At 43.6% G+C, this 22,520-nt stretch overlaps 1 protein-coding gene across 2 annotated transcripts in view; it reads right to left on the bottom strand.

Moving 5' to 3' along the window:
• Positions 1–21,894, bottom strand: part of LOC144519093 (collagen alpha-6(VI) chain-like) — an 88,856-nt gene extending 66,962 nt beyond the window's left edge. For both annotated transcript variants that reach the window (XM_078251986.1, XM_078251987.1), the window contains exons 1-3: positions 21,815–21,894; positions 11,729–11,791; positions 959–1,065 (exon numbers count right to left, since the gene is read on the bottom strand). In XM_078251986.1, the coding sequence (XP_078108112.1) occupies positions 959–1,034 (76 nt within the window). In that variant the 5' untranslated portion in view covers positions 1,035–1,065; positions 11,729–11,791; positions 21,815–21,894. The remainder of the gene's footprint in view (positions 1–958; positions 1,066–11,728; positions 11,792–21,814) is intronic.
• Positions 21,895–22,520: the final 626 nt, after the last annotated feature.

The following is a 22,520-nucleotide window of genomic DNA, read 5'->3' as shown; positions in this document are numbered from 1 at the left end:
GTTTTGCACGGCTGCATGTAAACGGGAATATTAGAGGAATATATTCTTTCATTAACTACGTTAACAGCTTAGAAGTATACTGTATTTTTCAGAATAAGTGCAAAAAAACAGAATATTAAGTGCATGTAAACGTAGTCAGTGTTGGTGTTGCTGAAAGCGTTGACCCATCTCTACCTCTCCTTTAACTTCTCCATGTCACTACAAACTTTTACAAACCTTACATCAACGTGCCCGGCTGCATAAAACATGTTCAAAGCTTTCTGTACTCTTCATACTTTTGATTATTCCTACTGGAGTGGAATATATTTTCAATGTAGATCCTGCATCTCCACTGAAAATCTGACTTTCCTGCAAGAAAACAGACTTCGCGTCCCATCACAGACCTGCAATTACAGTCCTTAAACAAAGCCATTTATTGGCCTTGACCATATTTTCTTTAATAAAACCTTTTCCCTCTTTTCCCAACCATCCTGTAGGCAGATGTTGTGAAAAAGAACTTTAAAAAATGATTTTTGCAGAGTAGTGAAAGATTAACATATGGTCTGGCAACAGGGTTGTTAAATACATAAATGTTTTATGCAACGAGGCACTGGTAATCAAAGCAAAGATGATTTTTGTGCTGTTATGAACCAATTAAGCATCTTATCCAATCCATGTGCTCAGCAGGAAACACATTCTTGTGCAGGGTTACTAACAGTGCTCCTAATGAAAAAACAGAACATTCACCACACACATCTTCTCTGTGAAGCACATTATGTGTGTGTTTAGGCATGTACAGTGTGTGTGTGTGTGTGTGTGTGTGTGTGTGTGTGTGTGTGTGTGTGTGGCACACATTGTATATGCATTGCTTTAACAGATGTTTTGGGTTGATGTAATGTTGGAGTAGGGGCACGTTTGCCTTGATCCTATATGTGCTGGTATGCAGGAAGTTAAGTAATAGCTGCATAATCATACCCACCTGTCTTCTGAGCGGCGTTGCTGTGGAAACACGCTGCCATGATGAGGCTGAGGAGGAGACCTCGCCTCCCCTCCATGCTGGAACGGCTCTCGGGTTTCTCTCTCTTCCTGCAACACAAAGACAAAGACGGCCATAAACGCTGAGAGTCTGTTTCACATAAGTCGCAGCGGGGCACGTTTGATCTATCATGTTACAAGTGTCACATGAAAACAGGACATACCCACCATTAAACCTTTGGTTTTTCCCAAGAATATAAACCCCTCTGAGCTGTGGTGTGTTGGGCTGCACAACAAACAAGTCTGACATTTTTGGAAATGGCATATTACAAAAGGAATTTGCTAAAACCTTTCATGTGTGTGCCAAATTATTCAGGCTGTTCTCATGAACCATTTGTACATATAGCTGAGAAAAGTAAAGCACTGTAGTTGGTATGTATTCCACGTATTTATTACTGTCAGCAGCACATTGATGTCGGTCCCCTTCCTCTTTCTTTGGTTGTGATGGTTACCTGCTCCTCAGATCTCTGCAGGGTAAATCCAGACAGCTAGCTAGACTATCTGTCCAATCTGAGCTTTCTGTTGCACGACTAAAACTACTTTTAAACGTACACATGTTCCACCAAAACAAGTTCCTTCCTGAGACTATTTAGCAGAGACACCGTGGCTCCGTCCGGCGCTTAGCCCCACCCAAGACGAATTGTGATTGGTTTAAAGAAATGCCAATAAACCAGAGCACGTTGTTCTCCCATCCAGGAATGCTGTGTGGACTAAGGTGAAAACACAAGACTTTCACCAGGAAACAGGTGTTCATGTCCTGAAGAAGTTAAGGAGAAAAAACAAGACTTTCACCCAGGAAACAGGTGTTCATGTCCTGAAGAAGTTAAGGAGAAAACACAAGACTTTCACCAGGAAACAGGTGTTCATGTCCTGAAGAAGTTAAGGAGAAAACACAAGACTTTCACCAGGAAACAGGTGTTCATGTCCTGAAGAAGTTAAGGAGAAAACACAAGACTTTCACCAGGAAACAGGTGTTCATGTCCTGAAGAAGTTAAGGAGAAAACACAAGACTTTCACCAGGAAACAGGTGTTCATGTCCTGAAGAAGTTAAGGAGAAAACACAAGACTTTCATCAGGAAACAGGTGTTCATGTCCTGAAGAAGTTAAGGAGAAAAAACAAGACTTTCATCAGGAAACAGGTGTTCATTTCCGGGGAGTACTACTTAAGGTGACCAGTGTTTTAACCCAAACCACAATCTTTTTTCTAATCTTAACTAGTCGGTTTGGTGTCTAACCTTTACTGTCGTCGTCGCATGATGCTCGCCTTTTCTCAGCTAAACTTAACTGTTAAGACCGCTAAACTTAATTGGCCCATGCTCACTGTAATTCTGTGGGATATCACATATGAATTGGTGTGCATATGTTTTTGTAAGGTATCAATCGATAGAGATTACATTGAATGAGGTATTAAACAGGTTTACTTCAGATATGTGGTAAATTAATGGATACATTAATTGATTGTAATATATGTTTACAGTGTAGGTTTAATGGGTTTTCTACATCAACTAAGAGGCTTTTCATGAGTAACCCCCTCAACATTTACAAAATATCTTCACAGATACCCCTTAATTTAAGCTTTAAATGCAACCTTCATTTTGAAATGAATTCAGGGGTTCATCCTGAATGTATAAGCCAATGAAGTATAATATATCAAGGGGTGAAAACCTCTGAAAATGTATCATATATTATTAAAACCATCCATAAATGTTTACCTTAAAAGTTGTGTAAAAGTCAAAGTGGATCACAAGTGACCAGACACTGAGCCGTCAATAGGCAGAAATATGACTCCACGCCGGCTGCGATCAGCCCCTTCCTACTGATTTCGACAGTTCATTTTGAACCCTGCAGTCCCGACCTGGCAGCTTTGTAACATTTGAAGGGTGAAGAGTGGCGTCTTCTGCCAAATCACTGCAATTATTGATAATTATGCATCCCTGCACGCTGCCATGAACTCATCTCCTCCGAGTGACATGAGACCATTACTGCAGCACGGGGATCACACTGAATAAATCATCAAGTGAGCGTTGAAAGGTCCCCAATGTTCAACGTATGACAGACCATAAATCGCTGCAGAGCGCAGGGAGACGATGAGCCTCAGCACTGCGACTGATCAGATCAGTGTTTTCAATGAAGATTCAGGAACATTGCAGATCAGACTGCTTAACGGGCAAATGGTTAAGACTAACAGGTCCCAAACATACCCTTAACCAACGTAGGTTATCATGTATTCCGGTCCAAAATTCCTGGACCTTATTACAGGACCATTAGCCTTAGCCTGGGAGACTATGCATTCTTGACTGACCAGAGAAATCACTGATTAGAAACAAATACTTTTTGCAAGTCACACAACCATTGAGCCAAACTTAATAACTCCTCCAATGTGCTGATGTTTCCCTCCCTTTCCTTCTGTATTTCCACAGAATCCTACCGCCCGGCAGCCAGATGAGTTCAAAACATAACCACGCGTTCAAAACATTTCTGCCGCACAAAGATCCAGAAGACCAAAAGCCGTCCTCTCTTGTCCATCTGGTTGTGCTTACTGCCTAATAGAGCCATTTCCTTTTATTTGGGGGCAGCAGACACTGTCTGACCACATCACAGCTCAGAGGGACAGGAAATTGTTTTAAAATATGTGAATTGACTTGATGATGATGCTGCTGCAGACGGAGAAGATCGTAACCTCTCTCTCTCTCTCTCTTCAATCTCGGGCTACATTCACGCTACTACGTGTTCATTTTTGAGCGGCGTTTTGAGACAAAAACGATCTCCGTCCACACAAGAGTTTTAGCTCCGGTAATAGAACTAATCTGCGTCCATATTAACACGTCTGACAACACATGTCACATGACCATTCACACATACACTGGGCACGTGCGTGGCGGTGTAAACAGGAAGCAGATCGGCCAATACACACCGGGGGCGTGACCAATAAACGACATTGCAAAATTATCGCCAGCGAATGGAGTGGAGTGACGGGGGTTAACGTTAGCTCTGGAGACTCCAGCTTGTCTCTGGTAAATGCTGCCTTTGTCAATGTTGAAAGGAGTTATAAAGTTTGCTGTCTGTAATACAGCTGGGTTAGCCTGGCTCCGCCCTCCTACGTACTTTCGTTCAATTTTCATTTTCCTTCACTACTCAGTCTGGGTTTGTGGTATATTCACGGGTTTTCTCTGACCAAATCTTTACCAGTCCAATCAGCGAACAGAGGGAGCGGCTGAGAACGATGACGTTGAGGTCGTGCTCTAGTTTGAGTTGTAGTTCCGTAATGGCGGCGGAGAAAGATGCGAGCGAAGCCATTCGGTCCGTTGTGGCAACGCTGCAGAATATCCAGAAGTTAAAGCCCGAGCAAGAACAATCTTTGCTGAGTTGTGTTGGTGGCCATGATGTTGTGGCCTCGCTCTGTTAGTGGTGAAGGAGTTGGCTAAGGTTAACGATAGCTAGGAAACTCCTCTCGGCTGCTACCGCGCAAGATCCCGCGAGATCACGCACAGAGCACATCTATTGCTTTTAAACCACCAACTGTGTGGCATCTTGTCCTATCGCCTCACGCTGCAGTAGCTGCTTCTGCTGTTCCCTTGCTTCTTGATTCTTCTTTACCAGTAGTCTCTTCCGGCAATAGATGTTGTGCTCTGTGCGTGATCTCGGGGGATCTCGCGGGATCTCGCGATAGCAGCCGAGAGGAGTTTCCATCAGGCAAGTGTTATTTAAATATACTTCTGGTGTAGTTACAAACTTCCTAATGCCTCGTTTTATAAGTACAAAAAGTATTTGTACTGTATTTGGCATTATTAGTGGGGTCATTTACGAGATACAAACGTGGATCCATTAGCGCCTGCACTAAGCTAACCAGCTGATAACGCTAACTCCACCAACGTTATAACAAGGGAAAAAAGCTGATGGGGGGGGTGTTTGGCTCGAGGTCAAGGTGCAAAGCAGCCTAGGGTGAAATAACTCCCAACCATCACTTTAAGATCAGAGGATGTTGAGTGGATATCACAGACTGCTTTATGTCAACGTTTAGTCAGGATATACTGTTCTGAAAACCATTTAAACACCCAAAATTCAATTAAAGTAAGCATATATTTCACCTGTTCTCCATGCATTAATGTTCATTTTGGGCAATTTTGTTGAAAGAAACCCATATTTCTGATATATATTTTCATATTTCTTTGAAAACGGGTCAAATTCGTCAAAGTCGTCTTTGGCGGTGCTGAGCTCCAGACGCAGCGACGGTGGCTCTGCTAAGTAGTCTCAGGAAGGAACATTGGTGGAACATTTGCACGCCGCAAAAGAAAACGCCGCATACAACATTACATGAAGTAAACTGTTGGGAGTCACGTAGTAGGAGCTGAAACCCTGTGTGCGTGCAGCCCCCCCAAACATGTTTCAGGCCTGCGTTTAATCACCCAACAAGCGGCGGAGGCCTCCTCGAGCTTTAATGTGAAGCATGTGAAGGTAATCACAGCCGAGGGCTCCAGTGATGGAGAGGAGTCAGAATCTATACACATCATGTATTTATATAGTCAGAGTTTGAGCCGCTCGCTCCGGTTCAGCTGTATACATGAAGGGCTTGATGTTAAGGAACGAGGGGCCTCGTTGTTTAGAGCTGAAATCCGGCTCACGGGACTGTTGAGAGCTGAGAGAGTCTGACGGTTCCCCCGGAGGTCGGCTGAAGGCCAGTATCTGCGCTCCATTTAGCACTGTTCAGACCAGGCTCAGGCTACATTCACGCTGCTACGCTTTCATTTTAGCCCCATGAAGTTTTCTCGGCGACATTAAAGATTGTTTATTGCTTAGACCTGTGGTTCTCAAACTCTTTTCAATAATGTACCCCATTTGAATTGTGTTTTTAAGCCATGTACCCCCCTGACCAGCGATAGATTAGCGATAGATAGAACAGCAGCCATGTGACTGAAAAACATTTAAACGCTGATGAAAACAAGGCAACAAAAACTTAAAAAAAACAAAAAGTCGGTAGAAAGAAGGAAGTAAAGCAAGAATAGGTGGAAAATAGTATCAAAAACTTAGAAAACAACGACAAAAACTTCATAAAAAGCGACAGACTTCCTCCACAGCGCTGCGGAGGAAGGTCTGGCTAGTCCACAAAACATTCCTGGATGGGAGAACAACCTGCTCTGGTTTATTGGCATTTCTTTAAACCAATCATCAATCATCGTGGGCGGGGCTAAGCTCCGGACGGAGCCACGGTGCCTCTGCTAAATAGTCTCAGGAAGGAACTTGTTTTGGTGGAACATGTGGACGTTCAAAAGTAGTTTTAGTCGTGCAACAAAACTCAGATTGGACAGATAGTCTAGCTAGCTGTCTGGATTTACCCTGCAGAGATCTGAGGAGCAGTTAACCATAGTCCTCACAAATCCACCAGAGGTTAGAACGCCAACACAAAGGAAGAGGAAGGGGACGCACATCTGGGGGAAATGAGGGACATCTGGCGGCACCGGAGCAATCCCGGAAATGGAAAGTCGTGGATATAGAGCAGTGTTTCTCAAAAGGGGGTACGTGTACCCCAAGAGGTACTTTGGAGGACTGCAGGGGGTACGTGAGTGCTTTTTTCTAAGTTTTTGATGCTTTTTGTAACTATTTTCAACCTGTTCTTGCCTTCCTTCCTTCCTTCCTTTTCATTTTGTACTTTCTTCTTTTTTTCTCCAAGTTTGTCGCAGTTTTTGTTGCTTTTTTCAAAAAACAATTCCGCCTTTTTCAAGGTTTTTGTCACTGTCTTTTTTTTTACGAATTTCTTGTAGCTGTTTGCTAAGTTTTTGGTACTATTTTCCACCTATTCTTGCCTCACTGACCCAAGTTTTTACAGTTTTTGTCGCCCTTTTTCCATCAGCATTTAAGTGTTGTTCAGTCACATGGCTGCTGTTTGGTAAATCTATCGCTGGTCAGGGGGGTACATGGCTTAAAAAAACAATTCAAACGGGGTACATTATTGAAAAGAGTTTGAGAACCACTGATATCGACTATCAGCATCTAAACTCTCCGGAGACGGTCACGGAGACGGAGGAAAAGAGCAGAGGGGAAACTGTGCTGTTTAGGGTCTCAGAAGGTCACTGATCCCAACGCTTCATACTCAATTGTGATACTCAATACAATTGTGCTGTTAAAATGCACGTAAACTTCCTTTAACGAGGAAGACACATTGTTAAAACACTGAGAGTTTGCAGCTGCTCTCGTGGTGTTCATCATCAGCTGTGGGCTCTTTCTTCACAGACCCACCAAGAGGAAAATCTGCCCCGGAGGCTCGGCAGCACCTCAATTAGGACTGACCCTGGATGAGGTTACTCTGCCCGTGACACTTAGATTCACATCTTGGAAGCACATGTTTGAACTGCAGAACGAAAGGCCCTGCAGCGGATTGTGAGGACGGCCGAAAAGATCACTGGGGCCTCTCTTCCCTCCCTCTCTGACGCAAAGCCATAAGCGGTGTGTAACACCACTTGCTCCATTCTGAGGCACTGTTTGCAAAAAGCCTTTTCTGTTATCTCACTTGATTGCTCACATGAGGAACCAGCTCGCAGCGGTGGAATGTAACTAAGTACGTGTACTCCAGTACTGTACTTCAGTCCAAATGTTGAGGTGCTTGTACTTTACTTGAGTCTTTTATTTTCATGCCACATTTTCCTTCTACTCCGCTACATTTCAGAGAGAAATATTGTACTTTTGACTCCACTACATTCATCTGTTACAGCTCTTGACGATACTTACAGACTTTTTCCAATTTCCGATGCAGGGCTTTTACTTGTAACAGAGTATTTTTTACAGTGTAGTATTAGTACTACTTAAGTAAAGGACCTGAATACTCCTTCCACCGCTTGTAACATTAAACTGTAGAAGCAGCAAACTTCACCTACTTCCAGGGTGCACCGAGGAGGGAACCAAGTCTAAAGAGAACTTCAAACCCTAGCAACACTTGTAGGGAATCCAACGCCGTTATTGTAAGACAACGCCTTTTGGCTTGTGGCTGTAGTCGCTGTCAGCGTGTGTGAAAACACAGTTCCTCGGGGGGCGACCCAAGCTCACCCAGTAAGACGTCCTTTGCCACTGACCTGAGGCCCTTTGCTGCGTGTCATCCCCCATCTCTCTCCCACCTTTCCTGTCTATCCACTGCCACTACAATAAAGGGAAAAAAGCCCCGAAAAAGAATAAAAAATAAATAAATGGACCCTGTACGGTGCTGAAACACACTAACATGTCAGTCAGAGAAAAACAACCCCTCAGTCAAACCTCAGCTGTGCGCTGTCAAACACCAGCCCCCGCCTCCCCCCCAAACCGGAGCTTCACATTCCCAAATACCAGCGCTGTGCGTTTTCCTCCCCCTCCTGTGATTGGCTGTTGCTGATTGCTTTGTTTGAAAAGCAGATGTTTGTGTTCTGGATAATCGAAATCTTTTTTTTTTGATGAATAGAGGCCATGTTTGGACCGGCGCTGATGGGAAACAGCCACGACTCCCTGAACCCTGGGCGGTTTAAAACGCCCGTCACACAAACCGAGGCCTCGCTGTGGGGTTTAAGGAGAGTAAGTTAGACGGGATTGTTATAACCCAGGTGCACAAATCAGTAACTTGTGAACAGAAACAGAACAGAATATGGCAGCACAAAGACCTGAAGTTAATCCAAGAGTCTCGGTCCAAAAACAATCCTGATCATTTAGATAGACTGTTTATTTGACACAAACGGTTTGAGACGGTTCAACACAAACACCCCCCGTCAGCATGTGTGCAACGGATGGATATTATTATGTGTGTGTGTGTGTGTTCTTGTTTAACTATATTCGTGGGGTCCAAAAGCCGGGACTCCAGTATACTTGTGGGGTCCCGACAGCTTTGTGGGGCCAAAATGCTGGACCCCACAAGGTTAAAGGTCTGTTTGAGGGTTAAGACTTGGTTTTAGGATTAGGGTTAGAATGAGGTTCTGGTTAGGGTGAGGGTAAGGGTTAAGGTTAGGCATTTAGTTGTGATGGTTAAGGTTAGGGTCCCCACAAAGATAGTGCCACAAACTGTGTGTGTGTGTGTGTGTGTGTGTGTGTGTGTGTGTGTGTGTGTGTGGTTATGTTTACGGTAAACATATGTTTAAAGTGAATGCTAATTGTGTTATGCTGCCTATTACAGTGTTAGGGGCTTAAATGTCGTACATACACACATACACAGATACACGGTTGGTCCGAAGATTACATTTGAGTCAGAAGCAGAAAAAGAATTAAGCGGTGGTGTTTTGGTTCAGAGACTCAACCAGCTGTTGACTGCCGACTGCCAGAAACCATCAGAGAGTGTGACAGCGCCGAACGTCTCGAGGTTTACCGAGTTAACTCAGAGTTCTTGCTCTCTAAGTGGCTTTAAAACAGAGAAGGAGCTCAGAAAGAAAAGAAATGAAATCTGCTCAAACCTGTCAGACTGTCCTCCAATGACAGCGGATGATGATTCTCATTAACGCGTTTGTAAGCAGCGGTGGAATGTAACTAAGTACATGTACTCCAGTACTGTACTACAGTCCACATGTTGAGGTACTTTACATGAGTCCTTTCTTTTCATGCCACTTTCTACTTCTACTCCGCTACATTTCAGAGAGAAATATTGTACTTTTTTACTCCACTACATTCATCTGTTACAGCTTTAGTTACTAGTTACTTTACACGTTAAGATTACTGCACACAGAACACATGTAGTTTATAAAATCTGATGTTTTATTCTATAGTAAACTAACCAACAATATAACGACTACAAGTCCAGCTGAGATGATCAGACCATTAAACACACAGCTGGTTGATCCTTTACTCTTTCTGCAATGGGAGGATTTGTCTTTACTTTTAATACTTTAACTACATTTTCCTGATGATACTTACAGGCTTTTGCTGAAGTAACATTTCCACTGCAGGACTTTGACTGTAACAGAGTATTTTTAGTGTTGTATTAGTTTTTTTTTAACTTAAAGCTACAGTGCGTAGTTTCTGTCGCCCCCCGTGAGGAATGTTTAAGTAATGACAACAATAAAACTGTCGCCGCGTCCACATGATACAAGCCTTCCGTGATCACTCCCTCCATTATCTTCACTGTCTTATGATGCGGGCCAAAGCACCAGCTAATGCTGCGTTCCAGACACAATTTTTAGCCCGCAAGTTAGTCATGACTCACGACTTGTTAGCGTTCCTTCCAGGCAAAGTCATGACAAACCCTTCTAGCTAGCGTTAGCGTTAGCATTAGCGTTAGCGTTAGCATTAGCGTTAGCGTTAGTTAGCAGCTATCTACCATTGACGTTAGCTAGCGTACGCTGATACTAGCGATTTCTAGTCTGCGACATATTTTGGGCTTCATTTAATAAACATAACCTGTAGTAGTACACAATCGTATGTGTATTGTTTTGATTACAATGTGCGGAATTACTTTACGTTGCCTATTTATGTCTATTTATTTCTATTTCTCACCGTTAATCACCGGCGTCTGTATAGCATCAACAGGGGTCGCCATTGTTTATGTGTGTAACTGGGAGTACAACGATCTCTGTGTTTGATTAGTTTAGTCTGGATTCAGTCAGTTTGAACCTGTGAACCTGCTAATCCTCGAGGAAAGTAATTGTTTTTATAGCTGCAAAAAGACTTTTGTTTTCCTCCTCTTTCTTTATGATATGACGGCACTCTTTGTTAAATGTTGCCGATCTCTCGGTCAAATCTCCAAGAAAAAGACGAATGCCGAGCCAGTGTTCAAGGGAAAACTTATGGTCAAAGTTAACAAGAAAGTGATGTAAAACAGATGGTTACAGAGGCAGAAATTAAAGTCAGGCCCAGCCAATATCTGCATGAGTTTCTCATCAGGAATTTCCTCAGCTGGACTTGTAGGCCGTTATATTGTTGGGTAGTTTCATTCAATAAAACATCCGATTTTATAAACTACATGTGTTCTGTGTGCAGGAATCTTAATTATTAAAGTAACTAGTAACTAAAGCTGTAACAGATGAATGTAGTGGAGTAAAAAGTACAATATTTCTCTCTGAAATGTAGCAGAGTAGAAGTAGAAAGTGGCATGAAAAGAAAAGACTCAAGTAAAGTACAAGTACCTCAACATTTGGACTGAAGTACAGTACTGGAGTACATGTTACATGAATCAAGTGAGATAACACAGAACAGACGTTTTGGTCAGAACGAACACAAACACAGTGTTTCCCACATGGGGGAATGTGTAATAATTCATAAAATAATTATACTATATTAATGAATGAATTAAGGGATGCTAAACATTTTAAAATGTAGCATTTAACTGTTTTCTAGTTGTTGTACCAGACCAATGTTCCTCTTTATAGACTCCTTTGGATCTTTTCTTACCTTCTTTCTACTGTCATTTTTTTGTCACTTATTTCAAAGGTTGTTGATTTTCTAGTGTTACCTTCCTTCCTTCCTTCCCTTTCTGTCGACCTATTCTTGCCTTCCTTCCTTCCTTCCTTCCTTCCTTCCCTTTCTGTCGACCTATTCTTGCCTTCCTTCCTTCTGTCTTTTTAAAAAATTGGACACGCCCTAAACGCAGCTGAGCCAGGCGCTTCACGCCGTGCGCCTACATCGTTAAAATAGGGCCCGAGGTTGTTTAACGTGTCGAGTGTGTGTGCTGTGATGCAGAGAGAGCCTGAGGGGGAGAGAGAGAAACCAAACAACTGGCAGACGGCCTCACAGCGGTGAGTGCAAGTGATGTCATGATGATGTTATGATGTCATACCTGGCACAGGTTCAGCGTCCGGCTCAAAGGCACTTCAGCCAGAGGACAGGGAGTCTGAAGATGCTGAGGGAGACAAGAAAGAAAGATGTTATTAACACACAGAGAGAGAGCTCAACAAACACTAGTCTGTATCCACGACGTTCCACTTCCGGGATTGCTCCGGTGCCGCCGGAAATTCCGCCGGATGTCACTTTTTTTGGCCAGATGTCCGTCCCCTTCCTCTGTCTCTGTGTTGGCGTTCTAACCTCTGGTGGATTTGTGAGGACTATGGTTAACTGCTCCTCAGATCTCTGCAGGGTAAATCCAGACAGCTAGCTAGACTATCTGTCCAATCTGAGGTTTTCTGTTGCACGACTAAAACTACTTTTGAACGTCCACATGTTCCACCAAAACAAGTTCCTTCCTGAGACTATTTAGCAGAGGCACCGTGGCTCCGTCCGGAGCTTAGCCCCGCCCAAGACGATTGTGATTGGTTTAAAGAAATGCCAATACACCAGAGCAGGTTTTTCCTCCCATCCCAGGAATGCTGTGTGGACTAGCCAGACCCTCCTCCACAGCGCTGTGGAGGAAGGTCTGGCAAAACGAGACTAAACAAACATTGATACTAATAGGATGACGCAGCAGCAGCAGCAGCAGCTGAGCGAGTGACTGAGTGTGGTGTGTGTGCATTTAAACAGTTTGAACTAAATAACTGTGGGAGACGGAGCAGCAAGAATGACTCAGCACAGCTGGGTGGGCTTTATTTTTATCCTTTAAATGCAACTGTCTGTGTATAAACTGGATGCGTAGATTTACCTTCTAAATAATGTAGTTAGTGATCAGGTAGTGGAGCTTGTACAAATATTTAGCGAGTGCCTCAGACAAAAAGTTGACCGTCGTGTATCATGTCGACGCGGTGTGTGTAAGAAAGCCAACCAGCGCTTGTATTTCTTTCATAAGCTTTGAAATGTTGACGTTGTTGTGATCAAGGCCGGCCGCACGGCGTGTCTGTTGCGTGTCGGCTGCGTGGCGTTTTCTATGTCTTTACACACCAGAAAGGTGTCTGACGCGTGTGTCTAACATCAACATGTCACTTATTAATATGTATTTGTGTCAAAATGACATATAAACATCTTTTCCTATTCTATTTTGCCTGGAAACGCTTCCAACACGCTCGCGTGAAAAATAGGCGTCGGTCCTATTTCTAGCATGCACGTGTTTTCGGCGCCTGAGACGTCCGTGTAATGCAGGCAGTGTGTAAGCTCTAACTTGTTAACGTGGGAGCCCAAATAAAAACGGACATGCTCACGCAGCTGACACGCTCATTGACTTCCTGACTGGAGACCAAGTTCCACCCTGAGACCAGATAAACAGGAAATGATCCGTTGCGTTATCAGCCAGCGGCGAGCCCAACCAGCGACAGAGTCACTGCTGAGGAATCATCTGTCTGTCTCTGTGTCTGTGTGTGTGTGTGTGTGTGTGTGTGTGTGTCTCTGTGTGTGTGTGTTTGTGTGTGTGTGTCTGTGTGTGTGTGTGTGTGTGTGTCTCTGTGTGTGTGTGTGTGTGTGTGTGTGTGTGTGTGTGTGTGTGTGTGTGTGTGTGTGTGTGTGTGTGTGTGTGTCTCTGTGTGTGTGTGTGTGTGTGTGTGTGTGTGTGTGTGTGTGTGTGTGTGTGTGTGTGTGTGTGTGTGTGTGTGTGTGTGTGTGTGTGTGTGTGTGTGTGTCTCTGTGTGTGTGTGTGTGTGTCTGTCTGTCTGTGTGTGTCTCTGTGTGTGCGTGTGTGTGTGTGTGTGTGTGTCTGTCTGTGTGTGTGTGTGTGTGTGTGTGTCTGTGTGTGTGTGTGTGTGTCTGTGTGTGTCTCTGTGTGTGTGTGTGTGTGTGTGTGTGTGTGTGTGTGTGTGTGTGTGTCTGTGTGTGTGTGTGTGTGTGTGTGTGTGTGTGTGTGTCTCTGTGTGTGTGTGTTTGTGTGTGTGTGTCTGTGTGTGTGTGTGTGTGTGTCTCTGTGTGAGTGTGTCTGTCTGTCTGTGTGTGTCTCTGTGTGTGCTTGTGTGTGTGTGTGTCTGTCTGTGTGTTTGTGTGTCTGTCTGTGTGTGTGTGTCTGTGTGTGTGTGTGTGTGTGTGTGCGTGTGTGTGTGTGTCTGACTCAGTACAATGCCCTTCCCATTGAATACTAAAAGAACAGAAGCTCCACTGAACTTTATCTGAGCAGTGTCAAGTCATCTCTTTAGCATTTATTAAAATGAGCTCTCCCACAATGATCAGTTAACACAAAGACACTGTCCATCTTTAAACAAAGACGCCTACGTGTGTCTATGGTGTAGTGTCATCAAGCTCAGAGAAAGATCCTGCTTAAGGCCAACATTACATTTGAGTTATGGGGATTAAAGCTGGAACGTCCTGGCAGCAGTCTCACCTTCAACACAATAACTGGTTCTAAAGGCCCGTCCACACCAAGAACCAGAACCAGAACCGTACTGATGTGAGCAGTGGTGTAGTCTAATGCAGGGATCTTCAACAGGGGGTCCGAGAACCCTAGCTGGTCCTCAGAGTCAATGCCTTGACATGAGTCCAACATATTATTAGCAAATATAACTCCCCACTAATGATAGGCTTACTGGTCAGGGTAGTCTCTAAGGCCATCCACAGATACAGTTCACTGTGCCACATGTATGTTTAACATTAAAACATGATTTACAAATTCATGCCAACAATTATTAGGCTTTTTTAATAGCTTAGGATTCTATGCAAAACAAAGGTATGTATAAAGGCTTTTAGGCCGCCCTACACGTTATTGTAGGCCCAGTTTAATATGCAACTTCATTTTATACAATATATGTAGTAGGGGGTCCCTGCTCCATCTCTCTTTCAGTTAAGGGGTCCTTGGCTTAAAAAACGTTGAAGACCCCTGGTCTAATGTATTGTAGTGGGTATACTGTACTGTATATATTTTGGCCTATATATATATATATATATATATATATATGGGCCAGAATCTGCCTTTGGGGGAGGGGGGGGGGTCTGGGTGTCCTCCCCCAGGGTTATTTTGAGCATCAACGACTTCATTTTCTGCATTCTGATACACTTCTATGCACCAATTTATGGCGGAAATACCTTTATTTATCCTATGAGAAGGAAAACACAGATGACAATTCAAAATATATCAAAAGAATAATGGAAAGTACTGTATGTCGTTGCGTGTCATTGGGCCTTTTTAAGTGGGTATATGGAAAACCTGGAGCTTTCTTAGTGGGTCTACTGTGTATACCTGCTTTTCACGTAGACCACACCACTGGATGGGAGCATCCACACTGCTGAACCATAACGTTCTGCAGACAGCGAGGTAGAGCACGCGCTGCACGCTCCAGCTGATAATAATATATCGTTGTTTCAACGTACGATTACAGGAATATTTGTAGTAATATCCTACATATTTTCATGGATTCAGGTACATTTTATGAACCAAAAAAAGTCTAGCGCCGGTCCCTGGGGCACCCAGCGGCGCACAGAGCTGTAGAGAGCTGTAGAGAGCCGGGGATGAGAGCGGGCGATGCTAACATTTTTTCATGTAAAAACCTCAGACATGTTTTCTTCTCTGCAGATATACTATCTAGATATTTTGAGGGAAAACCAGATCTCCCGGAGAAGCGTGTTTAAGTATGTAAGGGGTGGGGGGGTATGCATCCTGAACTCTTAACAGTGCTGATCCTAATCTGACCGTCTGATTGGTCCCCGCCTCTGCTGACTCTCTCTAATGACTGTGTATGTAGGAATATAAACTCTGACCAAAAAAGGCTTCTCTCCTGCCATCTCCATCACACACACGCACGCACACACGCACGCACGCACGCACACACGCACGCACACACACACACAGGCGCACACACACACACACACACACACACACACACACACAGGCGCGCACACACACACACACACACAGACACAGGAACACACACACAGACACACGCACGCACGCACACAGACACATGGACACACACACACACACACAGACACATGGACACACACACACACACACACACACACACACACACACAGGGACACATAGACACACACACAGGGACACATACACACACACACACACATATTCATACTGTACACACGCACTGACTGAGATCTATGATACACACATAGGAGAAAGATAATGTAAACACCTCACAGAAAAGTGAGGTGTTTACATTATCCCATTTAAGCCTAACAAATCCTCTGTAAACCGTACGACGATGCCGTTGGTTTGTTCCTCCGCTCTAACACGACCCACAGGAGCGTTTCCCATCATCGGATCTACACCAGAGAATGGAACGGTCGTGGTTTAAAACACATTAGTTAGGCTCGTGATGCAGGACACGACATAGTGAAGCTTGTTTCCCACTGTGGTCAGAAAGAACAGGGGGGACACTTTGTTTCTCTCACTAGGACTCTGGAGCATGGAGTGGGCAATTCATTTCCCCAAGGGGCCACATGAGAAACAGGGACTGTTGTGGAGTGGAGGATGGATACCCGAACCGAGCCCGTCGGAACCCGTTGGGCCGGGCCGGGTTCAGACAGATATTTAGAAATGGTGTTGGGGTTCTGGTCGGGCTCGGTCACATCAGCGCGATGAGGCATCGGACATTTTAAATGTAAAACAGCTGATTATGCAGGTACGCGCCTGTGTTAACGTGAGCTTGTTGCCCCCATCAGTGTGAGCTGATGTGCTCATCTGTTGACATTTCCGAAGGCCTTCCTACAAACGTACATGTGTCATTAGTGCTCAAACGTCTCTTTTTTCCTCTGGGCATATTAGAGTCCACCAAACACTCTCAATAAACTCCCCTTCAGAATATGGCTTACTGTTTTTGGCCATTTTGTGGGATATCACAAAGCTGGTCTTGACTGCTGTATCCCTGGATGCTCGAGCTTAGATCGGGCCCAATAAAAATCAAGCCCGACCCTCCCCGAGCCCGGCCCGACACATTAAGTGTAACTATGAGCCCGAGCCCGATTTAAACCCGACAATGTTTTAATACGTGGGCCGTTATAACTGACGTTCTCAACTACAATTCAGAGTAGTTTGAAGCAACAAGGACGAAGCACGTAAACTGCTGTTAGTTTATTCAGAACGGAACGGATCGCAAATGGATCCGAACGAAGAAACGTAAAAAAAACCTCGACCCTATAAGCTCCCTCAGCTGAATAGTGAGGGGAACAGATCAAGGCAGCAACAGAATCAAAGCCCTGGAACCATATAGGAGACTTTCTGGTCTCCGTCACCTAATTAATACCGTCCTTCGCCACGGTCTGCATGCCGACGCACTGGCCGACAACAGTGCTGCAGAGGGGGGGGGGGGGACACGATGTAGCACAGTTTACCTCCCACTCAAGTCAGTGCAGGACATCCACCCAGAGCTACGGGAGAAGCTGGAGAGGCTTTCTCCTCACCCAAGGCGGCGAATAAAGTAATGATTAAAAAAACACAAATGCTTGATCAAGGGCCCGGTCCGGCCTGAGGATAATGGCGGAAAATATCGGGTCAAGTCCGGGCTCGTGCAGGGAATCTAAACTCTACTATATATCTCTATATACTCTATATAAACATCAGGCCACTTACGTAGGCTACGGAGAAAGCTCTGCGTGGAGCCTCCGCAGAAGCCTGCGTCCCGCTGTAGTGTGTACGCGGCGTGTGTTTGTGATGAATGTACGGAATGCGCTGCCTGCAGCTGGACGGTCACGCCTGTTGACCTTTGACCTGAGCAGCGCTGCCCTCTGACAGGCAGCAGCCGAAGGCTACGCGTCGTGCTGCAATTACAGATAAATGGAGAAAAGACGAGACGTGTTCCTGAACGCAGAAACGTGTTCAGAAAGCATCGTCCCTTTGATTCCTGCGGCCCGCTCACGTTATTCCCACGCAGCGCGTTTCAATCTTCAACTTTTGACCCTCTCGACATTATTAGTATTAGTATTAGTTATTAGTATTTTATGATATTTATTTACTTATCGCCCAGGTAAAAGGTCTAAATACTTATTTGTTTATTTTGATTTGTATTTCTAGTCTGCTGTTTCTGTATTGTTTTTACAATTTGTGTGTGTGTGTGTGTGTGTGTGTGTATGTTTGTGTGTGTGTGTTTGTGTGTATGTGTGTGTGTGTGTGTGTGTGTGTGTGTGTGTGTGTGTGTGTGTGTGTGTGTGTGTGTGTGTGTGTGTGTGTGGGGGAGGGTCAGTCCCTGAAGTCTGCAGCAGATCTTTCAGTTCCTTCAAACATAGCTGCCTTAAGTATGGAAGTTCATTAATGACAAACATGTTGAGTACAACACAGGACCAAGCTGTGATCTAATCTCCTGTTGTCCTCGGGTCAAATTTGACCCATTTACGAAAACTTTCTATATCAGAACTACGACAAAAGAACGTTGAAAAAAGTGACAAATGTTGGAAAAAGCTACAAAAACGCTGAAAAAAGTGAGAAAAAAAAATCGAAAAAGTGAGCAAAAAACCCCCATCAAAAACCTCACCAAAGGTGACAAAACATAATTAAAAAAACGGCAAAAAAGTGACAAAACAATTTGAATAAAATCCACAAAAAACGCCGAGAAAAGTGTAGGAAAAGAACAACAAAATGAAAAACACAAAGTTGCAGGTCGAGGGTTAACCCTCTGAGGACGAAGGCTGGCAGCGTCCCAAACAATGTTTTATCAACACATTAGTCTATATCAACGATGTTTCAATTCCGTGGATTGCTCCGGTGTTGCGGGAAATTGCACCGGAAGTCCCTCTTTTAGGCCGTGTCTCTGTGTTGGGGTTCTAACCTCCGGCTGATTTGTGAGGACTATGGTTAACTGCTCCTCAGATCTCTGCAGGGAGTAAATCCAGACAGCTAGCTAGACTATCTGTCCAATCTGAGTTTTCTGTTGCACGACTAAAACTACTTTTGAACGTCCCACGTTCCACCAAAAACAAGTTCCTTCCTGAGACTATTTAGCAGAGGCACCGTGGCTCTGTCCGGAGCTTAGCCCCGCCTAAGATGATTGTGATTGGTTTAAAGAAATGCCAATAAACCAGAGCATGTTTTTCTCCCATCTGGAACTTTAGACAACCTAGGGAACGAAACGGGAGCGGGACGGGATTCGGGAGTCTTTCTCTCTGGATTTTGCAGGACAAGGATTTTTGGGAGGGGGTCAGTCACGTGATCGGGATCTGACGGAGTATTTTCACGGGCTCGGGATGGGATGGGAGCGGCAATTGATTCCCGTGTCACCCTAGCCAGACCCTCCTCCACAGCGCTGTGGAACACAATACTTCTACAGAAACCCTGTGAAAGGCACCAACAAATCAAATGTATTATTATTATTATTATTATTATTATTATTATTGTATATGAATAAAGCTGCCTTGATTCTGTTCACATTTGTCATTAATCATCTTCCAACATTCTGGTTCTGATATTATTAGGGCTGTCAGCGTTAACGTGTTAATCGTGGTGTGATTAAGGGCCGACGCGATGTGATTAATTTTTTTTAAGCTCATTAATCGCATGCCGGCATTTATTAATTTATTTTACACTTCACTCGGCTTGGCGTCGTGCCTAACAGGATACTATTTTGACCCTTTGCAGCACCGTTACTTATCATCAAGCTGCCAGTTCCTCGTATCACATCCTGCTGCTGCAGGCTGCAGGCATGATGGAGAAAGACATGCAAAATAATAGAATTTTAATCATGGTGTAATATATGCAATTAATCGCAATTAAAAAAAATGAATCGTTGGACAGCCCTAGATATTATATAGAATATTTCTCAGCGGCATTTATCACGCAACACAAAAACTGAACCGTCTTTACAGTGAAAGAGATGAAAAGTTGCGTGATGGATACTTGGAGTCACCATGTGGTTTACATTAAGAGGCTGGTGTTCAAAGACTCCCACCGCGGGCTGAAGACAGCTGAGACGGAAAGGAAACAGAGACGCTTTCATACATTCACACAACATCCTTCTGACTCTGAAAAGTAGCAATCTTTACTGCGTTTCTCCCTGCAGTAATGTACTGTATATGCAACGGTGGAATGTAACTAAGTACATGTACTCCAGTACTGTACTTCAGTCCAAATGTTGAGGTACTTGTACATTTCAGAGAGAAATATTGTACTTTTTACTCCACTACATTCATCTGTTCCAGCTTTAGTTACTAGTTACTTTAGTTACTCCACTACATTCATCTGTTCCAGCTTTAGTTACTAGTTACTTTAGTTACTCCACTACATTCATCTGTTCCAGCTTTAGTTACTAGTTACTTTACACGTTAAGATTTCTGCACACAGAACACATGTAGTTTATAAAATATGATGTTTTATTCTAAAGTAAACTAACCAACAATATAACGACTACAAGTCCAGCTGAGATGATCAGACCATTAAACACACAGCTGGGTGGAGAGACAGGAAGGAAAGAAAGGACAGAAAGAAGGACAGATAGAAGACAGAAAGGAGAGAAAGACAGAAAGGAGAGATAGATAGAAGACAGAAAGAGAAAGAGACAGAAAGGAGAGAAAGACAGAAAAGACAGATAGAAGGACAGAAAGAAGATAGAAAGGAGAGAAAGAGACAGAAAAGAGAGAAAGACAGCATGAATGACAGAAAGGACAGAAAGAGAAAGAGACAGAAAGGAGAGAAAGACAGAAAAGACAGATAGAAGGACAGAAAGAAGATAGAAAGGAGAGAAAGAGACAGAAAGGAGAGAAAGACAGAAAAGACAGATAGAAATAAAGGTCAAAAGTGTTCATTTTCAACTTGGACGGGGGGAGGACGAGCCAAGACTTCTACACCATCTTCCATGTTCACAGATGATACGGCTGATAACTAGAGCTGCACCGCGTGAGGAAAATATGCGATAACGTTGAATATCGCGATGACGATACAACATAAATGAAGAGATATTAAAGTGTGCTCGGTTCTGCTGCCTTCAGTTTTCTGCTAAAATACAACAAAGTGATGGTTGAACTAACAACAAATGAAAGGAAATCAATTCCAACCTACTTTTATTGAACAAATTTAACATTGAATTGCATATATAAGTTTCTTTATAACTGCTAACTATAACTAACTATATATATATATATATATATATATATATACATATATATATATATATATATATATATATATATATATATATATACTAACGATATATATACTAAAGATTATTTTCACTGATGAGTTGTTTGGTCTCTAAAATGTCAGAAAATGGTGAAAAATGTGGATCAGTGTTTCCCAAAAAGCCCAAGATGACGTCCTCAAATGTCTCGTTTAGTCCCCAACTCAAAGATCTTCAGTTTCCTGTCCCAGAGGAGAGAAGACACTAGAAGATAGTCACATTTAACAAGCTGGAATCAGAGAAGTGTACCTGTTTTTATCATAAAAAAGACTCAAACTGATTAATCGATTAATCAAAACAGTTCAAATCTAATAGTTGACAACTAATCGAATAGTTTTTGCAGCTCGAGCACAGACCGAACTAAAAAAAAAACAAACCCTTTTTTCGACATTTCACATTTTCAGCGCTTTTTCTGACATTCTTTTTTTGTTAGTTTTCACTAACACCAGCTTACTACCACTAGTTGTACACTACGTTTTGGAATTCATGGTCAATAAACCTCATTTATATAGAATTATACCAAATATTTGAGTTAAAAAAGCAGAAATTATGAATTATTTTGACTAATAGTTCAGATCAGAGGAGCGTGTGTATGTTGAGTGGATGAGTTCAGTCAGGATACTGATTTGAAACCATTTCAATTTTCACCCGAAAGTCAATGAAAGTGATCAATGTATTTGCAAAGAGTGTTTTCATCCATCCATCCTTTTTTGGTGGTAATTTGGCTAAAAAGAAACCCATATTTCTGATATAGACATTTTGACCCAAAGACAACAGGAGGATTAAATAAAAAGGTGATAAAGAATCAAAAGCTCATCCCAGAGTTTAAAACAAACACTGTGCACTCTGCAGATGTGAAAGGTGAGTCAGGTGACAAACACTTGATGTTGTCAGAATGAGCTGTGTTAATCCTGCACTGCTGCGTGTTTAACTTCATTCATTCACACAGGAGGAAAAGAGTCACTTACAGGTCTGCTGCTCTGTGTCCGTCCGCGCCCTCTGCACGCTCAACACCCGAGTCCTGTCCTCTGCTCGCTCAACACCCGAGTCCTGCAGCCATGTAGGGAGGTGCAGGCTGCTTCCTGCAGGAAACCCCGCCCAGCTGTCCACTCCTCCCACATAACAGGTCTGATTCTGCAGAGGGAGCAAGTTAACACTTCACTTAAAGGTATGGTAACACTTTACTTGGAGGTATCTACATAAGACATTACATAGTATCACATCATAACAAGAGTTATCTCAGGACACTTTTGGTCTAGACCACACTCTATAACTTACAAAGACCCAACAATTCCAGTAATTCCCCCAAGAGCAAGCAGAAGAAACCTGGGACAGACCCAGGCTCTTGGTAGGCGGGTGTGATGAACAGTGGCAATAATAGTCACAATAAAGATAATGGAACTATGACTAGAAATAGTAGTTGTAGTAGTTCATGGCACAGCAGGGCACTGCAGGGCGTTACTGGGTGTAGCAGGACGTAGCAGGGCACAGCAGGACGTAGCACGACGTAGCAGGGTGTAGCAGGACGTAGCAGGGTGTAGCAGGACGTAGCAGGGCATAGCAGGACGCAGCAGGACGTAGCAGAACGTAGCAGGGTGTAGCAGGACGTAGCAAGACGTAGCAGGGCACTGCAGAACGTAGCACAACGTAGCAGGGTGTAGCAGGACGTAGCAG

The sequence above is a fragment of the Sander vitreus genome, chromosome 6 (assembly GCF_031162955.1).
Source record: "Sander vitreus isolate 19-12246 chromosome 6, sanVit1, whole genome shotgun sequence".
NCBI classification, from domain to species: domain Eukaryota; kingdom Metazoa; phylum Chordata; class Actinopteri; order Perciformes; family Percidae; genus Sander; species Sander vitreus.
The sequence above is the reverse complement of the archived record's forward strand: the minus strand, read 5'-3'. Positions and strand labels throughout refer to the sequence as shown.